General features: G+C 47.3%; 1 protein-coding gene across 1 annotated transcript in view; it reads left to right on the top strand.

Moving 5' to 3' along the window:
• Positions 1–3,893: 3,893 nt before the first annotated feature.
• TNFRSF13B (TNF receptor superfamily member 13B) overlaps positions 3,894–13,277 on the top strand; it is a 37,394-nt gene continuing 28,010 nt past the window's right edge. The window contains exon 1 of the mRNA XM_012461746.2: positions 3,894–3,982. Coding sequence (XP_012317169.1) covers positions 3,922–3,982 — 61 coding nt within the window. The 5' untranslated portion in view covers positions 3,894–3,921. The remainder of the gene's footprint in view (positions 3,983–13,277) is intronic.

Below are 13,277 nucleotides of genomic sequence, written 5' to 3'. Positions count from 1 at the left end.
TGGGGAAGGTAGCCTGCTAAACAGCGAGCTTGGTCTGTGTAAGCCAGCAGTTGTGTAAAAAAAAAAAAAAGGTATGGGGGTAGGGGGAGGTGAAATACATCCTCTAGCGACACACACTTGCTGGGAAATGCCTGTGTTTTGCTGGGAGGCTGTGTGAAAAAGGCCCACTGAGGGTTGCTGCCTTTGAGTAGGGACATGATGAGTCTAGGATAACTAGATGGGAGAGAAATTTACTTTTGCCCTATTCTTTTATACTGCTTGAATTTTTCTCTACTATGTATGCATTTTAACTCATTAATTATACATATATAAGTAAACCAGGTCCAAAGCCTTGAGGTGTATGCGGTATCTCTACTCTGGTTGTAAATCTCTTCTGTCACCTTGGCTGTGGAGCTTCAAATTAGAATCCTGCATCCTCTTGGGAGACAGTTCAAAAAAAGTCTGGTCTCAGAATGAGGTTTAGAAACCTCCAGCACCTGTTCGGACGGAGCCAGTGCAGAGGCGGAATCTATTTTTGTGTTTCATGAAATGATCCCATTTGTATGTTTCCATTTACACAAAGTTTGGGTAACAAGCAAAATGAATCTGGTGCTGAGAGTCAGAATTGTGGCTCTCTTGGGGATGGGGTGGGCTGTGCTGGCTGGAAGGGGCGGTGAGGGGCCTTCTGGGGGCTGCGCCTGCTCTAAATCGTGATCTGGGTTGTGGTTGCCTCGGTGTGCTTGTATGCGAACACTCACTGAACTTCCCATTTTAGAAGGGTGCATTTCACTGTCTGTAAATTACCCCATCTAATTAAAGAAAGCAAATTAAATCCATTCTCTGTAAACTGCATTTGAGCAAAAGCATTAACAAGCTGTGACTGGTAATGAGACATTAGGGAACCCTGCCATTTAATTCTCAGCCACTCCCCACGTCAGGCTGGATTTTGTTTGTTTTTCATTTCGTGCATAACAGGTATTGCCTTTCAAACTCCAAAGTGCTGCAAATGGACCAGGACAATATGTGTGGCTGCAGAGAGCAGCAGTCAGTCCCATAGAAACAGTCTGCTCACTGGACACAGCTGAACTTGCTGTCTTTTCTTCTTCTCCTTCCTCCTCCTCCTTCTCTTCACCTTCTTCTTCCTCCTCTGCCTCCTCCTTTTTTGCAGGAGAGTCTCATTCTGTAGCCCAGGCTGGAGTGCAGTGGTGCAATCATAGCTCACTGTAGCCTTGAACTCCTGAGCCCCAGCCCAGGATTGCAATCCTCCAGCCTCCCAAGTTGCTAGGACTACAGGTGGACACCACCACACCCAGCTAATTAAAAAAAAAATGTAGTCCAGATACAGTGGCTAACCCTTGTAATCCCAGCACTTTGGGAGGCTGAGACAGGTGGATCACCTGAGGTGAGGAGTTCAAGACCAGCCTGGCCAACATGGCGAAACCCATCTGTGCTAAAAACACAAAAATTAGCTGGGCATAGTGGCTCACACCTATACTCCTAGCTACTCAGGAGGCTGAAGCATGAGAATCACTTGAACCCGGGAGGTGGAGGTTTCAGTGAGCTGAGATCATGCCACCACACTCCAGCCTGGGCAACAGAGTGAGACTCAAAAAAAAAAAAAAATTATAGAGTCAAGGTTGCTATGTTGCCCAGGCTAGAGCTGAACTTTCTAACCATCAGAGCTACCCCCAGGGAGCCAGTTCCTCTGTGAGGTGGTGAGAGCCCTGACCCTGGGGGTGTGCAAACAGGAGGTGAGGTGGGACACAGTGAGGGCATCCTGTATTGACTTTAGGCTTGCTCATTTCAACAGGCAGAAAGTTCCTGGCAATGGGATCTCTTTCTTACCTCTCTCTTAGAAATCCACCTGCCAGAGCCCAGCTGTGGTTTTGTTACTGTTCATTGACACAAGTAATTAAATTTAAAAGTTACAAATAGGGCTCAAGTCTCCTTTGACAGTCACACCCAGTCCTGGTTCCCTCTTGCCCCACTGGGTGAGAGCCACCTTCGTCATGCAAGTCCTTGAAGGCTTCTTACGCTTCGCAGTCATGTGTGCGTGGTCACGGACCACACAGCACTGTACTCTGTGTGTGTGTGCGTGTGATCACGGAGCACACAGCACTGTACTCTGTGTGTGTGTGTGCGTGAACACGGACCACTCGGCACTGTACTCTGTGTGTGTGTGATCACGAACCACACAGCACTGTACTCTGTGTGTGTGTGCGCGCGTGATCACGGACCACACAGCACTGTACTCTGTGTGTGTGCGCGCACGTGATCACGGACCACACAGCACTGTACTCTGTGTGTGTGTGTGATCACAGATCACTCGGCACTGTACTCTGTGTGTGTGCGCGCGTGATCACGGACCACTCGGCACTGTACCCTGTGTGTGTGCGCGCGTGATCACGGACCACTTGGCACTGTACTCTGTGTGTGTGTGCACGCATGCGTTGTTTGCTTTGGGGTTTTGTTTTACTAAAAGACATCATCATGCTGTAAGGCTCCTGCCATAAACTACTTGTATTCACTCAGCATCTGTTCTGAGACCTTCCATATCTGTCTCATTGTGTTAACTGTGGCATAGACTCCTGGCTCTGGCCTGTGCCCCCTGCTTATTCAGGCATCCTCTGCTGCATGGACTTTTACATTGTTTCCAGTTTCTCGCTGTCATGAGAAGGCTCACTGAGGACAATTATTTCTGAGGGGTGGGTTAGGTCTGTGTTCTACATTTAACTGACTCTGGCCGGTTGCCCTCCAGAAGGCTGCTGCCAGCTCCCTCCTCCAGCGGGGTGTTGGTTCATGTTTCTGTAGATCACCCCCTGCCCTTGATGTTACCAACTTTAAAACTTTCCAACCTGATGGGTGAAAGTTAGTTTCTCATTGTTCAGTTGTGTTTTTCTGAATTTTGGGAGACTGGGCATTTTCTGTGTTTGCTGACTGTCTGCGTCCCCTCTCCTGCTCTGTGCAGCATCCCCCTGCTCCAGCTGCTTCCCGGAGCCTCCCTCCTTCCTCTCCATCTGCCTGTGTCCTCCTCATCCTTCATTTCTTCCTAAGGGCCCATGGGCCTTATTTGGCTTTTACGTTCCTTTCACTCCACCCTTGGCAGCTGCTGGGCTTCCCATCCCCTGGGAGGTTTCAGAGGATCAGGAAGACACGGGAGAAAAGTTGCCGTGTGGTGTAATACAGGCCACAGTGTCCATCGTCCACAGCCTTTGTTGAGAACTTACTATGTGCCAAGAACCTGCTCTAAGAACGTAACTGTGCTCCCTCACCTCATGCTCATAACCACCTGTGAGACGGGCAACGTTTCTCATCCCCTTTTCCACAGAGAATACGGAGGCACAGAGGAGTCAAGATTGCGACAGAGTCAAGATTCAAACCCAGGCTGTCTGGTTCTGGGTTCAACCTCTCCAGTGCTCTGCTAGGTGTTGGAAAGGGCCAAGGAGACACAGAGAATGAACACCACCTGACTTGGGCTGGGTCAGGGACAGCTTCCCGTAGGAAGTGACAGCTCCACAGAGCCTTGAAGAGGATCAGGAGGAGCTGACCAGGCAATGAATGGAATAAATATGTCCAGGAAAAGGGAAGGGCCTCCTCAGTGATGCTGGGAGGCTGGAGAGCTGGCCTGGCCCAGAGTGTGTGCCAGTGGGGCAGGAGATCGGGTCCAAGGGGTGGCCAGGGTCAGATCTAGAAGAGCCTGGGCCATTCCATAGTCAATACCTCATCCCAAGGCCAGGCAGGCCTTCCACTGCTCTGCATGCACCCACCGGGATGCCAGGAGCCTGGGGCACCACCACCCACCTGGGATCCTGAGACCCAATGCACAGGCATGGGGGCGGGAGTGGGTGTGGCTGATTTACATCCAACAGGTTGAGGGGAAAACCCAGGAAGTGCAGCCCAGGCACTAATCAAATCTAAGACTAATAATAAGCATCCTGAGTAATGAGTGGCCTGGGCCGGAGCAGGCGAGGTGGCCGGAGCCGGGCGGACCTAGAGGAGCGGTGTGAGTAGCCGGGAAGGAGGGCATGAGGGCAGGAGGGCAGGAGGGCAGGTGGGAGGTGTGAGGAGGGTTGGGCTTGAGTGCTGGTGGAGGTTGGCTGGGTCCAGTGGGTGCAGGGCCCCCAGCAGATCCACACACTGGGGCAGTCCTGGCCTCCCCAAGCCCCTGCACATGGAGAGCCCTGAATCTGAATACCTCTGGGGTGTGGGGCTTGCCTTCCGGGAGAGAAGCCACTGAGGCTGCAGGGTTGGCCACACCAGCAGAAGTTCCCCTTGTCACTATGCCCCCCCACAGCCCCCATTTTCCCCTTACATCCCCTCTGGAGCGTTTTAATGCTAATCTCAGGTATCACATTGTTTGAGTTGTAGAGACAGCAGGATTTATTCCTTAAGAACACAAACTCTAACTACAAAACAAAACCAAAAACTAAGCTGAAATACAATTCCCGAACAGCATCGCACAGTCCGCCGGGGTTCAGACTGTCCTGACTGCCTCATCAATGTCTGTCTCAGTTGATTTGTTCAAATCAGGATCCCAGCCTGGTCCATGTTAGACTTTTGGCTACGTTTTAATCTATAACAGTTTCCACCCATTTTTTCTTGGTTATTTATTTGTTGAAGAAACTAGACTATTTATCCTATAGTTTTTTGTTTGTTTGTTTTTTGTTTTTTGTTTTTGAGACAGAGTCTCCCTCTATTGCCAATGGTGCGATCTCGGCTCACTGCAACCTCCACCTCCAGGGTTCAAGCCGTTCTCCTGCCTCAGCCTCCCAAGTAGCTGGGATTACAGGTGCCCTCCATGCTTGGCTAATTTTTTGTATTTTTAGTAGAGATGGGGTTTCACCATGTTGGCCAGGCTGGTCTCAAACTCCTGATCTCAGGTGATCCACCCGCCTCGGCCTCACGAAGCGCTGGGATTATAGGTGTGAGCCACCGCACCCAAGCCCCTATAGCATTTTATCAGGGTAGGTTTCTAAGGCTTTATGAAAGGGCCCCCGGTCCTCACCGTGCAGACAGAACCCAAGGCTGGGTGGACCCGGGGCAAAGCCTGGAGTCACAGCCTCTCCCTGCTGCTCTGTCCCACACCCCAGGCAGGGAGCGAATCTGTTCTCTGATCCTCTTGTATGTCCGGTGACTAAGTCCCCAGAATCCTCAGCCAGGGCTCAAATACGTCAAGTTTCTGAGAGAGTTGGACAAGGCAGTGACCAGAGGACACCTCCACACAGGGTGAAACTGCCCAGTGCTCTGGGACCATGAGTGGGGACCCAGCCAGAATCATGACCTGGCGCTGGCAGAGGCTGCCTGGTGCTGCCGAATCAGCACCCTGGCCAGTTGTTCACTGACCCACTCTGGGACGCTGGCTGAGCCACTTCCCCTCAGCTGTAAAATGGAGAAGACGATCTTTCCTATTAGATATCCCTCAAAAACACAAAAGTGCTTTGATGAAACTGCCAGACACCCTCTTGGAGACTCACGAGGAAAGGCTCTGAGAAGGCCTGCAGTTAACAAAAAAAAATGCCTTGACTTTCTTTAACCCAGCATTTTTCAAGCTAATTTGGCTACAGAGATCTTTCTTGGTGTAACGCCCATTAACCCGCCAAGCACGTGAGGAGACACAAGCAGAGGGCTCTGAGAATCACCCTCCTTGGCTGCTCTGTGGTCTCAGGGTGCAGGGGGTGAGTCTCTATCCCACATCTGAGTCTGTAGCAGCCCGGGGTGTGAGCCCAGCCCACAGAGCTAGTGTCAGAGAGGAGTTCTGTTTCTTCCCTTTCCGTCAACGGAGCTTCTCTCTCAAGTTTCTATTCTTCCTGGCTGGTGTCAGTCTTGGGGTTTTTCTGCCCTCCTTTGACACTTGATGTTGGTTCTGGGATTTTACGTAGGTCCACATGGTGTTAGAGGAAGGGACAGGGACAGGCCTTCAGGTCATCTGGTCAGTCGGGCACCGTCTCTCCATCGGGTCCAGTGGCTTTGGTGGCTTCCAGGAAATGAATGGGTCTCGGAACCTCTCCGAGGCTGCCCTTGTCACATAGAGCCTGCTGCCCACCTTCCACTCAGCCAGCTCTTCACAGTGATATGCAGTGGGTGTGGCTTTCTCCCTCTCTGCTCCGCCACCCAAAAGGGGAGAGAATCAGGGGTCTGTCTTTAATTTTGTTTGATCCTTTGATTTTAGATCTGCTTTTGAATAGATAGTATAGTCAGATGGTTTGAAACCCGGAAAGTATTGAAAGATATATGACAGAAAGTCTTTTTCCCTCCTTGTCCTCCATCTGCCCAGTTCCTGCCTCCCCTAGAATAAGCAGCTTTATTTAGATATAAGTTACATGCCATGAAATTCACCTGTGTAAAGTGTATTTAGTATATTTGCACAACAGAGTTGTGCAACCATCACCATAAGCTAGTTTCAGGACATTCTGAGAAACCCAAAAGAAACCTTGTCAGTCTTCATTCCTCCCCGCCCAGGCTACCGCTAATCCACTCTGTCCCTCCAGATTTGCCTGTTTTGGACGTTTGCCATAAATTGAATCACATATGGTGTATTGTGCCTGGCTTCTTCCAGTTGGCATAATGTTTTCATCCATGCTGTAGCATGTGTCAGTAGTTCCTTCATTTTTGTAGCTAAATAACATTCCTTTTTTTTTTTTGAGACAGAGTCTCGCTTTTGTTGCCTGGGCTGGAGTACAATGGCATGATCTTGGCTCACCACAACCTCTGCCTCCTGGGTTCAAGCGATTCTCCTCCCTCAGCCTCCCGAGTAGCTAGGATTACAGGCATGCACCACCTTGCCCAGCTAATTTTGTATTTTCAGCAGAGACAGGGTTTCTCCATATTGGTCAGGCTGGTCTTGAACTCCCAACCTCAGGTGATCTGCCTGCCTGGGCCTCCCAAAGTGCTGGGATTACAGGAGTGAGCCACTGCACACAGCCAATAACATTCCGTTTTATGGATCTATCACGTGTGATTTATCCAATCAGCAGTGGATGGACATTTGTGTTGTTTCTACTTTTTAGCCACTCTGATTATTAATAATGCTTCCATGAACTTTTGAGTTCAAGTTTTGGATAGACATGTTTTCATTTATCTTGAGTAGATGGATACCTCTAAGTGGAATCGCTGAGTCATATGATAAATTTTATGTTTAACATTGTAAGGAAGTGCCAAACTGCTTTCCAGAGTGTCTGCACTATTTTATAATTCGCTTCACGCACGAGGGTTCCGATTTCTCCACATCCTCCCCGACACTTGTCGTTGACTGTCTTTCTCATTCTAGCCATCTCAGGGGGTGTGAGGTGGTATCTCAGTGCGGTTGGATCTGCATTGCCCTAATGACAAATGATGTTGAGCATCTTTTCAAGTGCTTTGTTGGCTATTTATGTCTTTTTTCAGGAAGATGCCTATTGAAATCTTTAGGCCTTATAAAAATTGGATTATTTCAGGAAGATGCCTATTGAAATCTTTAGGCCATATAAAAATTGGATTATTTGTCTCTTTTTCATTATTCTAAGCATTCTTTATATATTCTGGATACAAGCTTCTTATCAGGTATAAGATTTGTAACTATTTTCTCAAAGTTTGTGGATTTTTTTTTTACTTTCTTCATGATGTTCTTTGGAACACAAAAGTTTTTTTGTTTTGTTTTGTTTTTTGTTTTTGAGACAGAGTTTCGCTCTTGTTACCCAGGCTGGAGTGCAATGGCGCGATCTCGGCTCACCGCAACCTCCGCCTCCTGGGTTCAGGCAATTCTCCTGCCTCAGCCTCCTGAGTAGCTGGGATTACAGGTATGCGCCACTATGCCCAGCTAATTTTTATATTTTTAGTAGAGACGGGGTTTCACCATGTTGACCAGGATGGTCTCGATCTCTTGACCTCGTGATCCACCCGCCTCGGCCTCCCAAAGTGCTGGGATTACAGGCGTGAGCCACCGCGCCCGGCCCACAAAAGTTTTTCAAGTCCAATTTTGATCCATCTTCTCTTCTATCACATGCACATTTGGTGTCATTGCCTATCCCCAAATCATGAAGATTTACTTCTGTGTTTTCTTCTATGAGTGCTATGGTTTCAGCTCTTACACGTGAGTCTGTGATCTACTTTGAGTTAAGGTTTGTGCGTGCTGTGAGATAGGGGTCCAACTTCATTCTTTTGTATGTGAATAGCCAGTTCACCCAGCACCATTTGTTGAAAAGACTATTCTTTCTCCCATTGAATTGTCAGGTACCTTTGTTGAAAATCCATTGATCATAGCTGCTGGGCTTTATTTTTGGAGTCTCAATTATATTTTACTGATCTACGTCTATCCTGATGCCAGTACCACCCTGTCTTAATTAGCATTGCCTTGCAATAAGTTTTGATGTAGGAAACCCCTGAGTCTTCCAACTATGTTTTCTTTTTTTCTTTCAGTTCATGAGCATGAGCTGTCTTTCCATTTATTTAAAACTTTCATTTCCTTCAACAATGTTTTTTAGTTTTTATGTATGTCTCGCACTCCTTTTATTAAATTTCTTCTTATTTTCTTTAAAATAGTGTTATTGGTTTCCTATTTTCTAACAGGATTTCTTTATGCATATATGACCATTTACAAATATAGATTAGAACTTCCCTTTTTTAAAAAAATAACCTTCAAAACAAAAATAGAGCCCATGAGCCATGCTATTTTGTTTTTATTTTTGTTTTTTAGTTAATATGTCTTGCTGTTCTTTCCAAAGCAACGTAAGAGCACTTCCTCATTCCTTTTGTTGATAGCTACATAATAATCTACTATGTAAATGTACTGTAACTTAGTCAATTCCCTGCTGATGGATGTTGGGTTACTTTTAATCTTCTGCTATTACAAATGTTGCTGCAATTGGCCAGGCACGGTGGCTCACGCCTGTAATCCCAGCACTTTGGGAGGCTGAGGCAGACAGATCATCTGAGGTCAGGAGTTCGAGACCAGCCTGGCCAACATGGTGAAACCCCATCTCTACTAAAAATACAAAAATTAGTCAGGCATGATGGCGGGTGCCTGTAATCCCAGCTACTCAGGAGGCTGAGGCAGGAGAATCGCTTCAACCCAGGTGGCAGCAGTTCCAGTGAGCTGATATCGTGCCACTGCACTTCAGCCTGGGCAACAGAGAGAGACTCCATCTCAAAAGAAAAAAAAAAAAAAAAGAAAGAAGGAAAAAAGAAAAATTACAAAAAAATGTTGCTGCAATAAATTTATCATTTCACACTTCAGGATACATTTCAAAGTTTAATCATTGGGTCAGTGGGTAAATCTATCGGTAATTTTGACAAATGTTGCCAAATTACCCTCCATGGGGGTTACTTCTATTTACTCTCCTTCCATGATGAGTAAGAGTGCCACTGTCACCATGACTTTGCCCATAGAGGGTATTATTAAACTTTTGGAATTTTAACAATCTCAGGGTGAAGATGGTATCAGTGTAGTTTGAATTTGCCTGTCTCTTTTGAATGAGATCAAGCATCCTTATGTTGTATTTCCCTGTCTGTGAACTGTGTCTATTCATGCCCTTTGCCCATTTTTCTCATGGGTAGCTGATCTTTATTTTTTCTGTTTATTCTTTGGATCTGAGTTGCAAAGGTTTTGTTCCTGTTTTTCATATGTCTTTGGACTTGGGTGTTTGTTGCCATGAAGAAGTTTTGAGGTTTTTTTTTTGTTGTTGTTGTTGTTGTTGTTGTTTGTTTTGTTTTTTTGAGACAGTCTTGATCTGCCCCCTAGGCTGGAGTGCAGTGGCGCTATCTCGGCTCACTGCAACTTCCCCATCCCGGGTTCAAGCGATTCTCCTGCCTCAGCCTCCTGAGTAGCTGGGACTACAGGCACACACCAGGATGTCAGGCTAATTTTTGTATTCTTAGTAGAGATGGGATTTCACCATATTGGTCAGGCTGGTCTCGAACTCCTGACCTCAAGTGATCCACCTGCCTCAGCCTCTTAAAGAACTGGGATTACAGGCGTGAGCCACCATGTCCAGCCACAAAAATGTTTCATTTGTTTGCTTGTTGTTTTGTGGATTCTATGTTATGCATCTTTTCTTTTATGGATTTTGGGTCATAGTTAGAAAGGCCTTTCACACTTTGATGATGTAAAAATTATCAAATGGTTTCTTCTCTATTAAATGTATGTATTTTCATTCCTTTCACATTTAAGTATGTTATTGGGTTGCTTTTTGATCTGAGGGAAATTGCTTCCCATGCTCATTTCTTGCCCAGTCACTTTGTGCCAAGAATCCTTTCTCCAAAGTGTTGAAAGCAAGAGCCAGGACTTCCCCCTTTCCCCACCAGGGCACCTCTCCCTGCGTCCTCCCTGGATGGAGATGCAGGCAGGGAAGGAGCGCTCATGAAACTCAATATGATCCCTGCCCAGCTGTCCATCAACACAGTGCAAGAATGCGGCTTGCTTTTCCTTCCACAAGTCTTTACTGAGGACAACTATATACAAGGAATCCAGTCACTGAAAAGCATTTATCCAGCACCTGCTGTGTGCCTGCTATCATGGAAGGCACTGGATGCAGAGACGAACGAGACAGTAGGAGGAGGCAGAATGGCTACACCCTGAAATGTCACATCACCAACAAGAAATGTCACCGAACAGTGGGTACTAGGAGTTCAGGTTCTGGAGGTAGTTCCCCCCCACCCCCCCGCAGGGCACTAATTTTATGCTACTGTCACTATTAGTGATTATCATTGGCTGGGCATGGGGGCTCACACCTGTTGTCTTAGTTATTTGGGAGGCTGTGTGGGGAGAATCGCTTGAACCCGGGAGTTCAAGGCTGCAGTAAGCTATGAGTGTACTACTGTAATTTTGTAGGGACAGAGCAAGACCCTGCTGTCTCTACAAAAGGAAATTTAATTATCACTAATATTAAAATTATTTTATATTATTATAAAATAACTATTAGCCCATTATATTTCATACTATTTATATCACAATAATAACTACCAGTAGCAGCAGCCATGTCCTGGGCCGTTATATGCTTGTCATGTACACACCCTTGAGAAGATCTACAAAAGAAAATCTAGAATCCCCATTTTACAGGTCTGGAAAACTGAGGCTGTGCACAGCCCAAGTCCTTCCCAAGATGACTCAGCCATGCTTTCCCCACTGTGGGCACTTCACTCCTGCACACTTGGGTCACTGAACCATGGTGAATCTATTTTCAACATGAGCTGACAGGAGGTAAAAATTATGATGGGTATTTCACAAACAAAAACTGAGAAGGTAACTTGACCAGTTCTCCCAGGACCTAACTAAGTTCTTCTTCCTTTAGAACCAGCATGGGAAGCCGGGTGCGGTGGCTCACATCCGTAATCCCAGCACTTTGGGAGACCAAGGTGGGCAGATCACATGAGGTCAGGAGTTTGAGACCAGCATGGCCAACATGGCCAAACCCTGTCTCTAGTAAAAATACAAAAATTAGCCTGGTATGGTGGCCCACACCTGTAATCCCAGCTACTTGGGAGGCTGAGGCAAGAGAATCGCTTGAACCTGGGAGGCAGAGGTTGCAGTGAGTCAAGATCGTACCACTGCACTCCAGCCTGAGTGACAAAGCGAGACTCCATCTAGAGAAAAAAAAAAAGAACCAGATGGGGTTGGTTGACTCTCAACCCTGAAAATCTCTGAAGTTTCATTCTGAGTGGAAGTGGGAGCAGGCAGGGGGGTGTTAGAACCATTTTCAATATTTCAAAATAGCCTGGGGAAAAAGCATACACAGCTCACAGAAACCAGAAGCCATCTTTCCCTCCTCCTCCTTTCTCCTCCCCTTCTCTTTTCTGGCTTCCTCATCTGTCTTCCTCTTTCACCCTTCTTCTCCTCTTCTGCCTCCTCCTTCTCCGCATCCTGCTTTTCCTCCTCCAGTTCCTCCTCCTCCTCCTTCCTGATTAGCAGAAGCCAGGTTGTAAGGTCACATTCCATTCCCATGCACATCCCCCAGGTCTCAGCTGCAGCCTCATCCAGGCACACCCCTGTCTCTGCACACTGGAATCTTCTCCTGCCCTCACCCCACTGGTGAGCTCAGATCAGTGCCCAGCCCTAGTTTGCACTCAGTGTTTGCTTGAATAATTGAATGAGAAATTCCGCCTATTACCGAGCTACTGTTCCTTCTCTTCCAGTCACATCTGCAGGTTTCCTTGGTGTGACTGCAAAGGGCAAGAACGAGAAGTCGACCTCTCCCCGCAGCCCTGCTCCCTTACTCCTGCAAAGACCCCTCCCCACCGAGGAGGAAAAGATGGAATTGGCTCAGGCCAACAGGAATTGGCCCCTGAAAAAAATTTTTTTCTCCATTCAGGTGTAGGCCTTGTCCAGCAAAGCACTCCACATGGCAGGAAGTGCCAATATTAATAACAGCAGCAGCTCAGGGGGTTAAGCCTTTACTAATGTGCTCAGTACCACACTAGGCACCTGCCGTGCATATGCTGCTCTCAATGACCCTGCACATAAGCAACAGCTTCCTCGTTTACAGGGGAGGATGCTGGCTCTTGAAGAGGGGAAGTTGTGCCCAGAGTTACACAGAGAGGAGTACCGGTCCTGTGAGGCACACAGTCCAGGGTTCCCAAGCAGGGCTGCCCTGTGGCTTTCCCCAGGTCATCCCCAAAGAGGCTCGTAACCTGGTCCATTCCCCCTGCTGGTCCTTGGCTTGTCCATTTTAGATGCTCTGGATTGATTTCCCACTTTCTAAGGTGAGAACGTAACTCTGACGTCACTATCTGAATGCACGCAGCCTCCCCTCCCCAGGCCCCCAGTGAAGGAGGAGTGCGTGCTCAGTTAGAGTCAAGATAGACACCTGCTGGCCGCCAGCTCTGTCCCAGAATGTCAACTTCTCTGCAGTTTTGCTCTCTCCTGTCTTCTTCCTCTCTCCTAGAAAGCCTGTTTTTGCCTTTGTTCTTTGACAGTGGTCTAATGGCTCTCACAGTGAGTAAACTGTTTTACAGAAGGAATAATTCCACATCTCCACCTTACCCATTGACTCAGATGGCTCACTTATTTAAGACACTGTAAATATTCCCCACAGCTGAGCTGTACATGTCCTGTGATTACCTTTCTTTCTTTTCCTTTTTTTTTTTTTTTTTGAGACAGAGTCTCACTCTGTGGCCCAAGCCAGAGTGCAGTAGCAAGATCTCAGCTCACTGCAACCTCTGTCTCCTGGTTTCAAGCAATTCTCCTGCCTCAGCTTCTCAAGTAGCTGAGATTACAGGCATGCACCACCACACCCAGCTAATTTTTGTATTTTCAGTGAAGACAGGATTTCACCATGTTGGCCAGGCTGGTCTCGAACTCCTGACCTCGAATGATCCGCCTGCCTCAG

This window comes from Aotus nancymaae, unplaced genomic scaffold (genome assembly GCF_030222135.1).
Source record: "Aotus nancymaae isolate 86718 unplaced genomic scaffold, 86718_ANA_hifiasm-v0.15.2.pri h1tg000018l, whole genome shotgun sequence".
Classification (NCBI taxonomy): Eukaryota; Metazoa; Chordata; class Mammalia; order Primates; family Aotidae; genus Aotus; species Aotus nancymaae.
The sequence above is the reverse complement of the archived record's forward strand: the minus strand, read 5'-3'. Positions and strand labels throughout refer to the sequence as shown.